Source organism: Anabas testudineus, chromosome 4 (assembly GCF_900324465.2).
Source record: "Anabas testudineus chromosome 4, fAnaTes1.2, whole genome shotgun sequence".
Taxonomy (NCBI): Eukaryota; Metazoa; Chordata; class Actinopteri; order Anabantiformes; family Anabantidae; genus Anabas; species Anabas testudineus.
In genome coordinates this window covers 11556374-11575185 of record NC_046613.1, presented here as the reverse complement: position 1 = coordinate 11575185, position 18812 = coordinate 11556374, and the positions used below count along the sequence as shown (strand labels likewise).

The window sequence follows — 18812 nt, the reverse complement described above, 5'->3', positions numbered from 1 at the left end:
CAACCAAGCGCTTCCTGTAGCTGTGAATCAGACCTGCACATTGTTCAGGAGGAATTTTAGCCCATTCTTCCAGCAGAACTGCTTGAGCTCTGTCGTATTCTTTAGGTGTCTCACGTGTATGGCTCTCTTAAAATGGTTCCATAGCATCTCTATTGGTTTGAGGTCTGGGCTCTGACTTGGCCACTCCAAAAGGCAGATTTAGTTTTTCTGAAGCCATTCTGTTGTGTGTTTTGGTTCATTGTCCTGTTGCATCACCCAACTTCTACAGAGTTTCAGCTGACGAACAGACATTCTCACATTATGCTGAAGAATTTTTCATACACTAGGGAATTCATCTTCTCCCCCAGTCAAGCTGGTCAGGTCCTGATGCAGCAAAGCAGATCCAAATCATGATGTTTCCTCCACCATACTTTACGATTGGGATGATCTTTTCATGATGATATGTAATGTGCTTTTTTTTTTGTATGTTCTTTCCAAATAGTTTAATATAGTTTCATCAGTCCACCAAAATAATTGTCCAATACTGCTGTGGAGTGTCAATATGCTCTTTGGCAAACTTCAGGCACAACAGCTTCCGTCTTGGTGTCCTGTCAGACAGTTCAATGTTTTACCTACTGTAGAGTAATGAACATAGATGTTAGCCAGTTTCATTAAATCTTTGGCTGTCACTCAGAGTTGCTTCTTTACCACATTGGTGAGTGTTTGTTGTGCTCTTGGGGGCATTTTGACTGGCTGCTCACTTCTTGGTAGAGTAGCCACAGTCCCAAAGTGTCTCCATTTGTAGATTGTTTGTAACTGTAGACTAGTGAATTTCTGAAGTCTTGACAGTCTTTGTAACCCTTTCCAGCTTTTTGTAAAACAACAATTCTTGATCAATTGAGTGTTTTTTGTCAGTCCATACTAATTTTCTTAACTTCTGCTAACACCTGACTCCAATTAGCTTTTTTGAGGTCATTATTTAAAGGGTTCATATACTTTTTACACTTGCACTGTGAGGTTTTTATGGTTGTTCTCAATAAAGACATGAAAGACTAGAATTGTTTTGTTTTATTACTTTAGGCACATTGTATTTGTTAATACTCTTAGATAAGGATCAGATCACATTTTATGATTCCAAAAGGTTCATATACTTTTTACTACTCTTGTCACTGTATATATTGGAACTTTCAACATGAGTCCCAGGTGTGTATGCAAATGAAGGGTGCCATTCTTAGGCTGAGGGAAAGAAAAAAAAAAAAAGAAAAAAAAAGAATGTCTACAAATACCATCCTTAAGTTGGCAAGCTGCAAACGTTTAAGTCAGTCAGCTCGAACATTACCCGGACTTTAACCTGCAATCTAGCTCCCTAGTACAAAGTCAGTAAAATGTTCATGTGAGCTCATGTGTGAATATAGTAGGTAATTGTCCGGAGTAGTTACAGCGCCTTACAGTCGATCTGCTCAACCCTAGAAACTATAAGAAATATTTACTATACTTTTGGCTGTTGGGTCATGTTTATTTCCTTCTGAAAACCTGAATTACATACATAACGCATCATTTCTAATCATATAACTGGCTCTACTTCAATGTGCATTAAACAATACACTGATTTCTGTGGTTTCCTTTATGCATCATGTTGTAAATCCAGCGTGCTCCACACAGCTACCACTCTGCACCCCCATGCCTGAAAACCCAAGTGTTTTCCCAAATAGGAATGCATGTCACTGGGTATTTCTCCTGCAGTGTGTTGCATATGTGAACACAGAACTCTGTACAATGACTGGACCTGATTCTCCAAACATTGTCCAGAGTGCATATGTGAAAACAGCTAGAGAGATAATAAAAATCATTGGGAATGGGCACTATAACAGTTTGTCGTATTGGCCATTAGTAGGAATTGGCAGCTCAGCAACAGAAAAAGGTCTGAAAGACCATGGAAGACAACTGAAGTGGATGAGCACAGGTTAGGTCAGGTTAGACTTTGCCAGATAGCATTAAAAAAAAAAAAAGCCTGTTCTAGAATAAAATTTCTTTGGACTGATGAAAACAAGGTTGACCAGGATGATGGGAACAGGAAAGAATGGACCATGTTTTGTCAGTCAGTGGAACTGGGTCACTGGCACTGATTGATGATGCGACCACTGACAGAAGTAGCAAGGTGAATTCTGAAGTGTACGGGGCTATTCTCTCTTCTCAGATTGAGCCAAATGCTGCAGAACTACAGCAGATGGATAATGACCCAAACATACAGCAAAAGATACCCATGAGTCCTCAACGCAAAGAAGTTGAATATTCAATCCCCTGATCTCAACCCAATAGAGCAAATTTTCACTTACCAAAGAAAAGATTGACAGCACTGTTTAAAAATTTTTTTTTTACCCTGTTCTCTTTTTGAAGATTAACCAATTGACAGTTAATGTGCTGACTATTGATTAACTGTTTAAAACCTGTATCGCTAATTTGAACAAAACAGTAACCTGCCAACTGTGAGTGGAAGCAATGTTTTATAATAAATCTGATACACAGAAATTATATCATGTTTTGCTTCACACAACGAAGACACTTGTAAAATACAACCTTCAATGATAAGTGCATTGTTTTTCTGGTTGTAATTTGACTTGGAATGCTCTAAGGCAAATTTTTCCATTTGTGATTTTGAGCTCTAACATACCAAGTTAAGAAGGCTGACATCATATTATCAGTCAAAAACACTTTAACAGGTTCCAACAATAGGTTTCAAATTTGTTTCTTCAAACTCAAAGGCAGCTATGTTGCTGTTGCAGAGTTTCCAATAAAGAAAACATTAAAAAAAAGCACAGGCATGGGAAGCAGCTCAGGTTTACTGCCATTTATACACCAATTATCAGACCTGTCATTCCAGTTAACAGATTCACACACGAACACATTCACATGAAAGAACATCTGATAACGCGTGGTCTATTCCAAAGCCAATGTTATTGTTACTCAATGTTAGTTTTCATTTGTAGTAATATTCAGTGTTTTACTCTGCTCTGTTTTGTGCTAACGGCCTCTGGGCTATAGGAGAACGCTGCAGGATGGTTGACCAATCTTTTACTGGAAATGTGACCCAGGCCTGCTAAAACAGCCCACAGTGTGTTATCAAAACTGGAAAATGCAGATAGAATCACAAGCTCACTCTTGCTCTCAATCGTGTTCTTAATCTCATCATTCATTTATTGTTTATCCTGCTCACTGGTTCTCAGCACCAGTGCTTGGCAAGAGGGCAATGCTCCAGGTGTTTTGTAACATGAGGTGTAACGCTGAAATGCTGCCAGAGGAGCTGATCACACTGTCTCAACCAACAGATCCAGGGGTGACTCATGTTCACTGAATGGCTTGATTTGTCTAGGTCGCCTATGCTCAAAAGGTTGCTTTACGGGTATGGGTGTACGTAACTGTATGTAGTGCCAACATAATTAAAATATATAATATAATACAATTATCTAAAAATGTAACATCTCACTGTTCTAAATTTACTCATTTTAACCAATGATATAATTTTACTGTTACATATAATGTTATAGTTTAAGAATCATTTGATCATATATTTTATATTAATGTTAATGTAACTAATATTTGATATATTTCAGTCCTATTCAAATTTGGTGGCAAGGTTCATATATGTGTGGATGCAGCCACCCTACCCTAGTTGTGGACATTGTGGACTGTGAGTTTTGAGCTTGAGACAGGCCGAACACATAGACACACAGACACACAAACACATACCAACAAAAGAAGTTTGAAGGGGGAGGGGGAATGGAGGGAGGGGAGATTTTGGCCAGCTAAATCAAAGCAGGATGAGGGGAGGAGAGTGAAGGGGTGGGGGGGCCCTGTGAAGGTGTGCCAGGAGAGCAGAAAGGGGAGAGGGAGAGACAAAAAGGGAGGAAGGGAGGAAGCGAGACAGAGGGAAAGAGAGGGGAGACCAGGACTGCCTAAATCCCACATTCAAAAGGTATTCTGGCCACATTCCTGCACATCAAGCAAACCAGAGTCCTGCAAATAGGGTGAGCCTGCATATGTATGTATGTATTAGTATAATGTATAACCGTATACCTCAATTTGTCCAACTGTGACATATCACATAGCCTTGCATTATGTCAGTTGGGTGTATCAGTGTGTATGTACACATGTAAGACATGCGACAAGACGCGTCAAGAAAAACAATGTATCAAGTGGCAATGAATGCAATGACCAGTCATTCATCCAAGTGCTTATTCCTGGTAGGTAACCTGAAAGGGGTAATCCTCTCAGTCCACCAGGCAGAGTACAATTTGATTGTGACTGTGATAACTTTTTAGAGTACTGAAAGCTCATTTCACCTGTATCAGGTACCCTTACATTTTTTTGTGTTGATTTTGGTGTATTTCCAGTAATGGAAATTTCCAGTAATGGAAATTCACATTTCCAGTAAAACAGACACTATAAAATAAACTACAATAACTCCCACACACCCACCTGTGGTATTGGGTCTGGAGGAACTGAAATTCTTCCTTGATACGGTCCAAAGTTTCTGGGTAGGTTAGTTTCAGTGACTGGGGTGTCCCCGATGCTGCTGCGGCTGCGGCTGCTGCGGCTGCCACCACTGAGGCAGAAGATCCTGGGGGTGGCTGCAAAGGTGCCTGCGAAGAGACAAAATGGACATCTTAGAAATTCAAGTAAACACTTACAATCACCAAAAACAATGATATCAGATTTCCAAATAACTTATATCGAAGAGCAATAATGTGCGTAATATGACTAATTCCTATGGTAAAAGAAAAGTTTCACCCAAACTGCTTCTTCAAACTAAGGATCTCCATTATCATTCACTATATTACATCAAATCTGCAGGTGTGTGTGTAACCAACTATAAAGATACTGTAACTGCCAGCAGAACCAGATGTTAATCTGTCACACACTTGGATGAGAGGGCTAAGACAAGAGCAAGAGCTTCTTAGCCAAATGTGCAAACCTTGTTTAATTGCAAGCCTTGGTAGAAGAAAGCAATAAAAAAAAAAAAAAGAAGAAAGAGCAGTGGGGAGGGAGAAAAGGAAAAAGGACCGTGGCTGAAGACCTCCCCCCTGAACCCCTGTGCTTAGTCTCCCTTCTCTGCAGGGTCCAGAGCAATTAGGAGACTACAACCATAGAGGTAATGCTGCAGGACAGGCAGACAAAAGGAGGCTGAGAGCTGGACTAGGAGGATGGTGGGGGCTGCCCGTCTGTCTGTCTGTTTGGCTCTCTGTCAAAATAACAGAGTAGAAGCTGACAGGGTCTGGGAAAGTCAGTTCACAGGCTTCATGATGGTTATATCTGACAGTGAGGTTAAGTGATAATACTGTTTATTTTTCAGGAGAATGCTGCCTGGTTTAAATATAACTATGTTAATGTAACATGGTAACATGTGAAGGGAGATGTAAAGATAAAAACAAGGACATTAATACACAAAAATCACGAGGTAAAAAATATCACAAAGGGTAAGTTGACTCCGTAGCCATGGATAGAAAATCACCCAACATAAGGGTCTGTATCGAGCGTTAACATATGAATAAATTGTTGGTACGGTTTAAATTAAACCCAATATTGATTCACGGTATGTTGACCCAACAGTAGTTAATGTGATGCCAAATTTAGAGCGAGGTTGTTTTATTTCAGACTCTTAGAAGATACTAGAACAACCTCAGTTGGCTGAAATAAAAATAATATATATTAAAAACATGATTTTTATGCTGACACTTTCTATTATCTAATTTCTAGTGGCTTTTTAAAAGCATTTTGTTTATGTTTATATATATATATATATATATATATATATATATATATATATATATATATATATATATATATATATATATATATATATATATATTATTACATTACAGATATTACATTTCAACAATAACATTTTCTAAATGAAAAACAAAAGTCTTCATGTGGAGCAGTTGCAGTGCAGCAGGTCATTTCTTAAATTCCAGCAGACTACATGAGTTTACCCCAGAGCAATATATTTTCTAGGATGGTAGTGGAAGAGGGCAGCTCCTATACACAGCCTTAACTGAGAGTCACGCAGCTTTGCCAGCCTTTGTCTGGCTCTTAGCAGTTTTACTAAAATGAGCTCAGCTTCTTAATTGTGCAGCTTGGAATAAATATAATTCAAGAAATACTATGTTCTGGACCTTTTCTTTTTTTAAGAAGTGTACTCCTGTGTTTTTAAATTACGAAAAACTAGGATAATCAACCCTTTCTCATCCCACAACGTCACATAATGATGCTTCCCTACTTGGTGCGTCATGACGACGTTAAGACGTTAAACTCTTTGACGTCACTAATTGATGGTTAAGTTAAAAGATAAAATAAGTGCTTAGTGGAACTGTTGTTACAACGTCTGTGCATCTTATACCAACACTAAACTATGCTTGTGTGTCACAGGGTGAAACAGGAGCAAAGCTTTTTATCTATATTGGTCATTTACTACTGAAAGATATTTCAAGTATTGTTTCTCATTTCCCTTGTGGATGATTTCAAGTCTCTCTCTAATGTGATAATGTTCAGTCAGTCGACCTCTTTCAGCCTTAAAGCTCGACTAGACCGCTTATTTTAATTACCTTGTTTCCATTCACCTGTACTTGTGAGTTTTGGTTTAATGGCACCATGCCCGCTAGGACAACACAGTGTGTCCCACAAGAACGCCAAAAACAAACTGCCCTCCTTTCCAGTTAGACACAACAGCCCGAGCTCAATGCCAATAGGTGCAAGTGGGCAGAACTGAATGACAGCAGTAATGATTCATTTGATTTCAAAAAAACAACACACATCTCTAATCTCAATGTCCTACACATCAGTGTTGTTTGTATCACATTAATGATGATTAATTAACAACTTAATCACACCATCACTCAACTGCAGAGCCCAGAAGAACAGCAGGGGCAGTGTGTGGTATTGACAAGAGCAGAGTGTGTCTGTACCTGCAGTCGATACGAGCCGGTAGTGTGCAAAGGGAAGAAAAACGAAGAAAATAAAAAATAAAAAACACACGTAACATGGGTAAGACTGACAAGTGAGAAAGTCTGAACGTACATATACAAAAAAAAGAGGAAGGGGAGACTGAGAATCTGTTGTGAAAGATGTAAATAAGAGTGAAGAGAAAATGGAAAGAAAGAGAAAAACAAGGAAAAGGAAAGAAAAAAAGACGATAGGAGAGGGGCTGTGGCCTCATTGTTCCTCTCTCTAACAAGCTGCTCTCAATCTGTCGACCAGATTCCCCTCCTAAATCACAGACAGCGAGACACACACACACACAAACACACACACGCACGCACCTTTTCCTTCACACGCACAAAGCCACCATTACACACTAACCCTTACACTGATACACACAGACACTCCCCCTTTCTCTCAAAACCCCATGATTAAACACACACATTTCCCTCCTCTTTCACACACACACACACGCACCAATGACTCTTCACAGGAAAAAAAAAAAGTGCACCAAGGCCATTTTTAGGGCGATGGAAAGAGGAAAGCGAAGACGATCCTTCTTTCTCCTTTTCAATCACCCTTTTTCCTCCTGTTTCTTTACAATATTTTTAGGGATTTCATTTTTTCCACAAAGCCTCGTCTCCACAGGGCAAGAGGAACAGCATTGCAAATAAAGTCAAAACACTAAAGATAGTTGCACGACATAGTTCGTCCATTTTCTAATGTTCATATAGGTGGAGGAAACCACTGTCTCTCTCCTGTCTCAGCCACTCAGGACCTTACGCACAACTCCAGCTCCAGTCTGATGGTTAGGGTTATTGTTATGATGATTCACACCAGACCAGACTCATGCAAACAGTTGCTTGAAACACAGGCACAGATCCTATTCCAGCGTATATAACCTCTTTCCTAAATCCTTACATTTTCCACTGCTTACCACTATTAAGCTGCCACAACTTTTGATCCAGTAAACAGCTGAGCAGGCTTTAAAGTGAGAGGTCAGGTAATCATGCTGACCTGGTGACCTCTCAGAATGGATCTAGGCTAAGAGTTTCACCTGATAATCCCAGAGTCAGTTATTCCCTGCCTCTCAGCCGTGTCCTAGCTCTAAAGCAAACGAGACATGCTGCCTGCCCTTCACCAAGCCTCACACAGACTGAAAATCATCGTTCCACGATTACAGGATCTTTCTGTGGCTCATACAATCATAAAGTCAGTTTCTGTAATACTAAAAAAGGACTGCACGAGGGAGGGGCGGCGTGAGGAAGGAAAGCTTTTCTCCGATTTGATTAGAGATCATCTGATTACTCAACTAGTTTAGATAAATCACTAAGGAGGTGTTGACAGCCCCAAGCTCTGTGTTGTCGCCAGTGCTGCTGCGCTCTGATCTGTTCCAGGAGGCAAGCTGACAAAGGCCAAAGGTAGAGGTTCAAGGCCACCTATAGCACAAGCCCATCAAAGAAACCCCATACATGACCCTGTCACATCACATGTAGCAACACATAATCACACACACTCACACTGATCTGCCTCTTACTCAATTGCAATGATTAAATGACGACCTGATGGGAATGAGAAGAGCATGAACTCACCATCTATTGGGACAGAAATTACTTAATCAATGCCCACATTCCTTAAGTGGGGTAAGATAGTGGACACAATCAAATAAGTAGTTTTAAACATGCCTAACTGGTGAGAAACAGAGGATCACCAGCCATGCAACAAAATCAGCAAATGCAAATATACATATACACAAACAAATTCAAGCGGATAAAAATGCTGCAGACAAACTAGTATCTGTGCACACATTAAATTCTGACACGAAACAAGCATTAACAGTGTGGTATCCCCTGAATGAAATCATTCCTGTTTTCATTTGAGTTACCTCTAATTACACCGCAAGCAACAAACCACTATGACCTCACATCCTTGCTCTAACCCCCCACCCTCAAATAGCCATATGCGCACATACATAGACAAGACTGCACGCCCACACATGCCCACTACAAACACTAAGTGGATGCATGCATGATGCACTTTTCCACAACTATTTACAAGCACACATGCACTTTATTGTATTCACACATGACATTGCTCCTACGTCAGTACTGATGGGAATGCGCAAGATGCGAATCCTTACAACCCACACTGACCCACAATTTGCTAATGGAACTAAAAAGGGGCCACCACTTTTATGATGTGGTCGTGTGACCATAGGAATATTCGGTTGACTTAAAAGACGCTCCTTTATGTCTTCTTCCTAAGGTGCAGGTGATGCAGGGAGGAAGAGATTTCTTTTAAATGACCTTTTACATTCTTCTTCTTTTCTCTTCCATTTTCACTGATCAAATTGTGGTTTTAGCATGAAAAGATGATTCTTCTTAGCTCTTTCATATATAAACCTGCCTTTGCAGGATTGTTTCTTTTCTGCCATCTCAAGGTCTCCATACATACCCTAAACACTAACTGTGTCCACATTTGGCCACAGAGTCTAGCTTATCTAGCATAAAAACAGCAATTTCCACTGGCAGGCAGAACAAATTTCAATTTAACATGAAATGTTTACCAATGACACAAAAACAATCCTAAGAATAGCAGCCATATGATACTGTACTTGGAGCTAAACTCCAATGTCAGCACATTAACATTCACACAGTAACAACACCAACATGCTGATATATTCAAAATATAATATTTTATGACTTTCACTATGCCAAAATTTGCTAATTAGCACACAGTACAAGTAAGCCAGGTAATACACAATACAATTCATCCTGATCAAAATATGAATGTCTGCAACAAATCTTATAACGATTTAATTTCAAAACATTTATCTCAAAACCACAAATGTGAACGTCATAAAAGTACTAAAGGAAATGTAGCACGTCATAAAATTCACATTATTGGAGAACGTGATTTTTCTCCATTTCATTCTAATTTTGTCCATAGTGTATGCAATGAACCATGTCCTGCTGCTAATGTGGCTAAAATATACATGGCCAAATGTTTAGATTGCAGTTCCATTTTATTTGTTTAATCTTGATCCGTCTCCCTCAGCTGGGAAGATTCAGCGCCGCTTCCTCCCTTCATATAGCTCGGCCCATTAGTCACGCCACTAATTACTGCTTACCCACAAAGTCGATCATCTGAGTAAACACCCACCGAGCTCTCTCATCTGACTACCACCAAGGACGCTGTGACAGTGGGTCTAACCCAGAATAGCTGTCTGAATGTGTGTGTATCTCTGTGTGTTCACCCACACGTGCCTGAAACACACCTCCCCATATCCGAGAGCCATGAAACATGTCAATACACTGTCCTTTATCAAAAGCGTTCAAAGTTAAAGCCTCTACGTCAAATTATTCAAACACGGCTGTCAAAATTCGGCAGCGAGTTGCATTGTTAAAGCGATTTCCAGTGGGAAATAAAAGACACAGTGCCCCCCCCCTTCCTCAACTCAAATAGCTATCTGCTTGGCTCTGTAGTGAAGAAACATGCTGGTAATCTCTCAATGATTCCTGCTCTTAAAGGGGGAGGGGCTGCCCGGCACCTGTTTCATTAGCGCCACACATCTTTCTTTCTCCCCCATCCAACCCCCACCACCTCCTCGCCGCTCTCTCCTTCCTCCCGCAAGTCTCGTTATTCAAATTTCCCTGCTGTCAGCCCACATTTAGCGAAGCGCCACAGTTTGCTTGTCAGCTGGCTTAATTGCTGGAGGTGCCTTCTTTTATTAGGTAACCCCCTCAGCTCGTTTGTTCCTTCCACCGAGACGCACCTCCACAACAGCTTGTGTAAACTTGAGATCCCCTCAGACTCTTGCTTCATTTTCCTCTGCCTTTTCTCTTTTCTCCCCCCCCCTCACTCCATCTAATCGCTGGCTGAGTGAAGCAGGCGAGCTCCTGATCGATAGCCACACTCTCGCCACTGGACAACAGTGGTGATAAAGAGCTAAAAGCATGCTAGGACTCGGGAAGTCGAGGGTTGCTTTGAGCAAAGGACTCTCAGCCTTTCCCTCAAAATACTCTATTCTATAGTGCATGTCCCACCTGGCCCCATCTATGTTTCCACAACTAGATATTCATTTAGAAGAAGGGTTAGGATGTAGGAGGAAGATTTAGCACATGCTCACGATTGGGAATGCTGAAAACACATCTGGCCTCTTTCTTTCTCAGAGGTCCTAAAAGCTCACAAACAAATATTTGTTTAAAAAAAAAGAAAAGAAAACTATCTATGGTAAAGAAACAGAAAAAAGAGTTTTAAATATGCTCTGACCTGACGCATCTTGTGACGCTCGGTTCTTCGTGCAAGCAAAAACCCTACGGCACTTAGTAAAAGTGGCGTAAATTGTAGGGTCAAGTGGCCTGAGTACTGTTTAACATGTGGCATTGCAATAATCAGTACAGTGACGGTGCAGCAATGCCTGGAGTCACCAAGTACTACTTACACTTGAATATCAGTTACAGAATGTAGTACGGCCCCACAGTAGCATCATGCTTATATGATTGACTAAGTTTGCTTAGTTTATTACCTGTATTCCCTAAATGAATTGTTATAGGTGTACAACATGCTCAACAGTGGGCTGCTGTAAAGACAGTAGGAAGCAGGAAGCAGCTCTGAAAACTCTAATGAATGTTTATGATGGGCAGTTTGGGTTGCTGCCAAATCAGTAGTTTAATCAGATAACACGTCAAACATGAGGATGCGTTAGAAACCTGTATGATCACCGTTTGCTATGAATGATGAAACATTACCATAACACACATAGGAACAAAGATTTGGAAAAGGATATGTTAACCCACTTATGGCTGTCAAGAGTGGTAAGAAATGCAGACTAACTCATCACCCACAACCGCTTAAGAAAACTGAATCCAAAGCTTTGATAAGAATTTTTAGGTACAGGGGCTTTTGGGAAAATTATTACTGCACTTATTGGGAGCTTTGAGAGATCGTAATGTCTTTGATCGCTCACTAAAAATCCTGTTACCTCCTGCAGTCCAGGTCCACTTTGGCAAGAGATAGAAATTTTTAAACCAACTTGGTAACGTGGGGCTTTGTGAAATACATCAAACTTGTTTCAATTCCATTTCAACATATGCCTACTGTGTAAGTTAACTCGATTTAAAGGAAATGATTTGTTTTGCTTCCTTCTTCTCATGCACTTTGTGCTGTCTACAGTATAGTTTGTCTGTTTCTGTTGATGTGGCAGATTTAAAAGAACATTAAGCATAGCAGACCATGCCAGCCTCATCCCATACGCTTCTCAGCTAGTCTAGTGTGTTTGAATCATCAGTGCACTTCGACAGTCTAAAGCATTTTCTAGAATCTTTCTGTGTCGCTTTTACGCCGTTTGGAAACCAGAGTTTTAATCTCCGTTTGTAAGAAGTTCAACTTATGTACATTTAAATAAACAATTACACTAACTGTACAATATGTGTATTTAAAAATAGTCTGAAATTTGAATTGGCTTCACTTTACATAATATTAACTATTATCTTTTCAGAAAATACAACTATATATACTGTATAATATGATACAGTATACAGCCCATGTGTTTATGCAAGATACAGGAGAGACCCCTCACATGAGACCAGTCTCCAGTGAGGACAGGTTCCTGCCTGTCTTGTTTCAGAGATTAAGCAGTCTGCTGGGTTGAGTGGTCCTTCACTCCAAGGTGCAAACAAGAGCTACTGATGACCAAAGTCATCGTGGACATGTGAGCATCACACAGCGCTGTTGAGATCTGCGGAGGGTTGAACTGAAACAGAACCACTGGACTAAACACTCCACCAAGACCTGCCCCAGTCTGCTCCTCTCACACTGGGATGCCTGCCCATACATTAAGATGTGGTTTGGAGCTCTCACAGGAACACAACGAGGAGAGGCTGGATGAGAGGGATTGGGTTTATAGTGCAAACCACAGACCCACAGTCTGCCTCCTGCCTTGCCTTCCTGTAGTCAACTGTACTACATACACGGCTGCTGTTGCTCTGTGTGTGTGTGTGTGATTTTTGTGTATGTTTAGATAGAGGGGATTCACAAGATCCCTTTATCGCTCAAAGGAAGCACAAGCTAAAAGGGAAGTTACAATGCATGATTGTAGGGCAACTCGAGCATTATGCAAACAGACAAAGGCTTCAAAAATCAAAACAATGCGTCTTTTTGGGTCTGAATGGATTTGTGAAGAGAATTAATTAAAGCGGCGTGCACACATTCGCACGAAGTTATACTTCACAATGTGCTTAATCTGGTTTCAATGCATGGGACATGAATGTCAAAACACTGTCAGAGGTGGGTGCAGGGTGGCACGGCTGAGGGACGTGGATGAGGGTTAGGCAAATGAGCAGGTCTTAATTGATACTTCACACAGCTGGAGGACCAGTGTTTATGTATTTCAGTCAGCTCAAAAGCTCTCCACCTAACTCGACTAAAACAAATTAAAGCCATGCAACATGAATTTTGAAGACTGAGTACATCACTTTCTGTTCTACCCGTTAGAGAGGACCTTTGGTGGTAGTGCTGAGCTCCTTAGAGAAAATAAAAGCTTCTATTAATATATAAAGAGCATGAAACTCTGTTGATATGATTGGAAATAAAGAAAAGCAAAATCAGATATTAGTGAAAACAATGAGTAGCACTTGGGTTGGAGCTGTGAGTGAAGGTGTCAACAAGCCAAGCTGACTCACCCCCCCCCCCCCCCCTCTCCTCTCCTCTCTCACAGCCCAGTGAAGGGACAAACACACACCTCATCATCTGGGTCAACTCTACAAGAGTATGGAGATAGAAGGGGGTCCTCCATGTTTCTAACCTGAGGGTGGTGGTGGTGGTGGTGGTGGAGGTGGAGGAGGCCACCGGGGGACATGAGATCCCCGCACAAAGACACTTTGCAAAGTTGGAGGTTGTTTGAGGAGGACTCAGCCTGAGCCACGCTGACAACGAGCTACTTGACCTTCATGAAGCCCTGATTTCACGGGGCGTTCAAACGAGAACACAAATAGGATGGGATGTGGACACTAGATGTGCGATTAGAGTATCATAAATCCAACCACGAAGGAGTCTCTCTCCCCCACCACCACCACCACCAGCAGCAGCAGCAGCAGCCCCCGGAAATACACTGCAAGGATGACAAAGACCAACAATTTCGGTTTGCACTTTCTCCTGGAGACTCGGAGAGGGTTTGAAAACCAGCCCCGGACTGTTTTACGCACAAAAGCTCCACGTTACGAGACAATGTCCCCGTCCAACACATGTACACTGAGAAACAGCAGCCTAGCCGACTTACCGGTGCTCGGTTTTGAGGAAACATTGTAGCCGCCGACTTGCGTGTGTCCGTGTGTGTGTGTGTTTTGTTTTGTTTTTTTGTCCTTCTTCTTTCTCCCTTCTGGGGCGGAAAGCTTCGTCGAGCGATACGAGCGGCCGATGGACTATTGTTGGTCTCAGAGAGGCATCTGGCCCGGTTTCAGAGGTGAATGCAAAGCTAGTCTCGGCTCGCTCATTCCTCGCCTCAAGACTCCTTTGTTCTGCTGTATATCTCCAGCCCCACAACCGCAGCGCACTCGACGCGTAGTGAGAGGACGCGCAGAGCAGGAGGAGAACCACCCGGTCCGAGGAGGAGGAGGAGGAGGAGGAAGAAGAAGAAGAAGAAGAAGTGCTCAACTTCAACGCGGCTGGTTTCCCCTCTCTCTCCGATAGATTCTCGCCGTCGAGAAGGCCAGAGCAAAAATTAAGGGGGGGGGAGGAAATGTGGTTTTGCTTGTGGCTTCGGAGACGGACGCAGCAGCAGCAGCAGCACATTGAACGCAGCCGCAGCCTCTTTTGTCTCGCTCGCTGGCCCTGCACTCTTTTCACACAGCACTCCCAGTCCCTCACTGCTCTCACCCCCCCTCAATGATCCTCAATGGGACATAACATGAGTAGCTTTCTTTAAGAAGGAGGAGGAGGAGGAGGAGGAGGAGGTGGAGGGGGGACCTAAAGGCACGGTTTGCTCCCCCTCGCTCTCACCTCCACCCCCAAATTAGTTTGATGAAAATTAATAACATCACACACAGTTCCCTTTTTTTGCAGGAAGAAATAATAATAATGTCATGAACACACGAGGCAAAGCGTGAAGCGTTCCCACAGTGCTGCTCCTCAAACAGCCTGGTGATGTTTGCAAGGAAACCTTTTTCAATTCGCTTCATCCGCACATATGTATATTTAACATGCATCGACACGATTGGGACATTTTGAATGTATGAAATAAACCAAAAAAATAATAAAGTGCAAAAACAAAAGAAGAGATTCAGAAGAATTGTTCAATGATTGAATGAAATCTCCACGTGGGGCTCGGCCTCAGCGCAGTAAACACTGCCGAGACGGACCAATGGGCTGCGAGCACGCCCACGTGGGGTGCGCTGACCGGTTGCTGATTGGTGGGGGTAGGTAGCACAAGGCTCCGCACGTCAATCAAGCAGGCTACACGCACTGGGTGAGGTTAACCCTTTCCTGGGTGCAGGGGGTGATGGAGGATGTCAGCAGCTGGATGGTGGCTGTATCAAGATTCAGTGGTTTTCCTATTTCTCCCCACAAACTGTCAATGCGTCCAAAAGTCTTACATCCCCCCCCCCCCCACACACACACCCCATTTCGGCCTTGTTGATGTGGAAATAAATAGACTTTGCTCTAACATCTGTATCAGTTTGATCCTTCTAGATGTCAGAAATTAATCATGACCACCAGGACCGGACTGAAGAAAAAATCAAAGTCAGAGCACGGTAAGGCGTTAGAATCCTGCAGAAATGCAACACCATGTGCATATTGTTGTTACCTGGAAGAGGAGAATTATTCTGGAGGAGGAAGAAATGGTGGAAAAATTGGTATTCTGGTGGCACGACCCCTTTAGCGGGGCTCATAATTAGAGAGAGAGATATTGAAAAAGCAATTTCTGACAGTGGAAATCACAACCTGCCAGAGGTGGAGTTGGAAAATATAGATGGGTCTGTGTGTTTGTGCGAGAGTATATATATATGTGTGTGTGTGTGTGTGTGTGTGTGTTAAAAAGAGAAAGAGAGAGGAAAGGCAGAGGGGGAGGGAGGGAAGCAGGAGGAAGAGAATAAAGGATGAAGGACAGCAGGGGGGCTGCTGAGAAAGACGAGCCAGTAGGAGGGTTAGAGATTGAACGAGAGGGAGAGTGCACAAGGGTGATGAAAAAAAAAGTGTGTGTGTGTGAGCAAGTCGTGCACGTGAGTACCGACTGTGTGTGCGCGTGTGTGTGTGTGTGTGGTGTGTGTGTGTTGAGCAGACAAGTGAGGGAATGAAAAAGAGAGAAGGGTGAGGGGAGCAAGTGGGAAGAGTGGAGAGGGAAGGAGAGAAGGAGGGCGAGAGAGAGAGAGAGAGAGAGAGAGAGAGGGAGGAAGAAAGATTTTATTGCCATTTTTTCCCATGAATTTTAATGCACAGCACCGGTCTCCCTCCCAGATTCTGGGATCACATTTATTAGAAAAAAAAAAAGTCATGAGGAATGCAGTGCTTTGCAGTCTGCTGCTGCACAGGGAGATGTTTCACGATGGTGTGTGTGCTGGAGGAAGAGTGCTCAGTGGGCTGGGTGATGGGGTGGGGGTAGGTGGCCAAGGGGGTGCCCAGAATGTATGAGGCTGCATTGTGTTGGGCTTTTGGGGGGGTGGGAGGGTGGCGGGGCATAATAATATAGATGATAGAAAATGATAAGTGAAGGACACATATTATTGCTATTGGCAGGTCAGATGAAGGAGGATGCGAGGTGTGTGTGCTGGCTGAGCTCCAGTGATTAAATACACTAAGTCCTCATTGCCCTTCTCTCTTCCACCGAGGTCCAGAGCTCGGGACATCAGAGTGGTCCCTCAGTGGGAGTAGGACACAATCAGTGCACTGGAGCTTTTGGTGTTAGTTCAGTGGTGCGAAGATGTCGATTCTGTCAAACCAGTGTGTGCTGATTGTGAGTAAACATCATTTTATAATCACGGCTTTGGAAGTCGAGATGCGTGTTGTCTATACAGTGGAAAACTGATCGCCACACGTCGTGGCTTCGAATGAGGCGATGAAAGCAAGTTCACTTCCCGTGTAACTTCTGAGACAACTTCATTACTTTGTGGCTGCCAACGGTGAATGTCAAATTATGAGTTTTATATTAGCACCAAATCACAAATCATGCCCCAGTAACGTCGGACAAGGTCTGCTGGACAGACACCCTGGCATCGTTTTTCATTTTTTCACTTTTGTTTACTGGAAGGCAGCTTGATGCGAGCTGTTATTACAATGTTTTGCTTGGATCAATAAGCTTCACCTGTCTGATGCTTTCTCCCCAGACGCCGTGCAGTGTGGGACTGCATACTTAAAACCCATCCACACGCAAAAGTGTGAGGTGAAGAAGCTCTCGAAAATAAAAACCAGAAGGAAAAGCCCTCTTAAAGCTACAGTAGAAGAATATAGAAATATAACCCAGGAACGTCGCCTCCCAAGGTTTGCTCTTCTAACCAATTAGAACATTTTGCAGCATTATTTATTTTAATTTTATAATGAAGAAAAGATGATAGGACGGCGGGAAAGGTGACCTGGCCAGAGCAGAGAGGACGGATTTTAAGTGTCATACTGGCACTAGCTCACGTTGCATATTGTGGCATGACAGTGTGCAGTTTTGCTGAAGTTCCTTGAATGAGTTTTTTATTTTTCATTACAGTGACAAAAAGTCAAATAAACAGTGTCTTGTACAATACTGTTGGACAGATTAAAAAATCCACCTTATGTAAAACATTGTCCTTCTCAAACAGCAAGGCCTTCCGTCTAGACCCGCAGAAACGCACCAGCAGGATTTTATCAATAGACACAACCGGGAAAACAAGCCTCTACATCCCAGAATGCATTGCAGCTGAAAATGAAGTAAACTTTGCATTCGCAGTGATGTGTCTATATTTTTTCTTGAGGAAAAGCTCACGTTCCACTATTTCTTGTATTCTATCATTCTCCACATTTACATACAGTATAATAAAAATGCAAAAGGTTGATTAGTTTTTCACATTAAAGTTCTGGAAAATGAATAAAATTACTAATTGATTATGAAACAGCCAACTCAACTTATTGAAAAATGACTGAAACACAAATCCCTGACCTCTAACCATGGAAGCAGGTTAAAAGAGTTCAACTACATTCAACTTAAAAGAAGACAGAGCCCCTCTTAAGAAATGGCAGCCCATGGGAAGAGCGATGATCCTGGAGGAAGGTGCTTCGGTTCAGGTCATAAACTTTTGGTTTCGTGGGATCTCTATTTGCTTTCCACCCTTCCCGGCCCTCTCGCCACTTTCCCCCTTTGGGACGGGGTCGAGAATGGGTCTGGCCCAGCGTGGGCTTGAGTGACAGGAAGACAAGGCCACGGTGTTGTCATGGTGGTGCAACCCCTGTCCTCTCCTCCTCACCTCCCCTCACCCCGGCTTCATTTTGCCCCCACCCCTTCCACGTCCCTCATCAGACAAGCTGGGTGTCAGCGCAGAGACGGCACGGTGATTTATTGGTCTCTACTCCTCTGGGAACCCCCCACCCCCACCCCCTTTCCTCAACACACACACACACACACAATATCTACCCCTCCCTCCATGCACTCCCACCATCACCCTCCACCACCCCTCCTCCCCCATTCTTCCCCCAGCCCTCCATCCATCCTCTCCCCTTCTGTCCTCTCCTGCTGCATGGCCCCTGGGGGAAAGAAGGGGTAATGACCCACATCAGCAGCAGCCATGCTCACATGCACACACACACACACACACACTCCTCCTTGCAGGCAGATACAAATAAATACCCTCTGTGACACACACACACACACACACACACATAAAACAGACGCTGACACATTT

At 42.7% G+C, this 18812-nt stretch overlaps 1 protein-coding gene across 3 annotated transcripts in view; it reads right to left on the bottom strand.

Annotated features, from left to right (window-relative positions):
* The window catches only part of tle2a (TLE family member 2, transcriptional corepressor a), a 37910-nt gene extending 23062 nt beyond the window's left edge, over window positions 1-14848 (bottom strand). For all 3 annotated transcript variants that reach the window (XM_026345924.1, XM_026345925.1, XM_026345926.1), the window contains exons 1-2: window positions 14234-14848; window positions 4456-4619 (exon numbers count right to left, since the gene is read on the bottom strand). In XM_026345924.1, the coding sequence (XP_026201709.1) occupies window positions 4456-4619; window positions 14234-14257 (188 nt within the window). In that variant the 5' untranslated portion in view covers window positions 14258-14848. The remainder of the gene's footprint in view (window positions 1-4455; window positions 4620-14233) is intronic.
* Between the last annotated feature and the right edge of the window lie 3964 nt (window positions 14849-18812).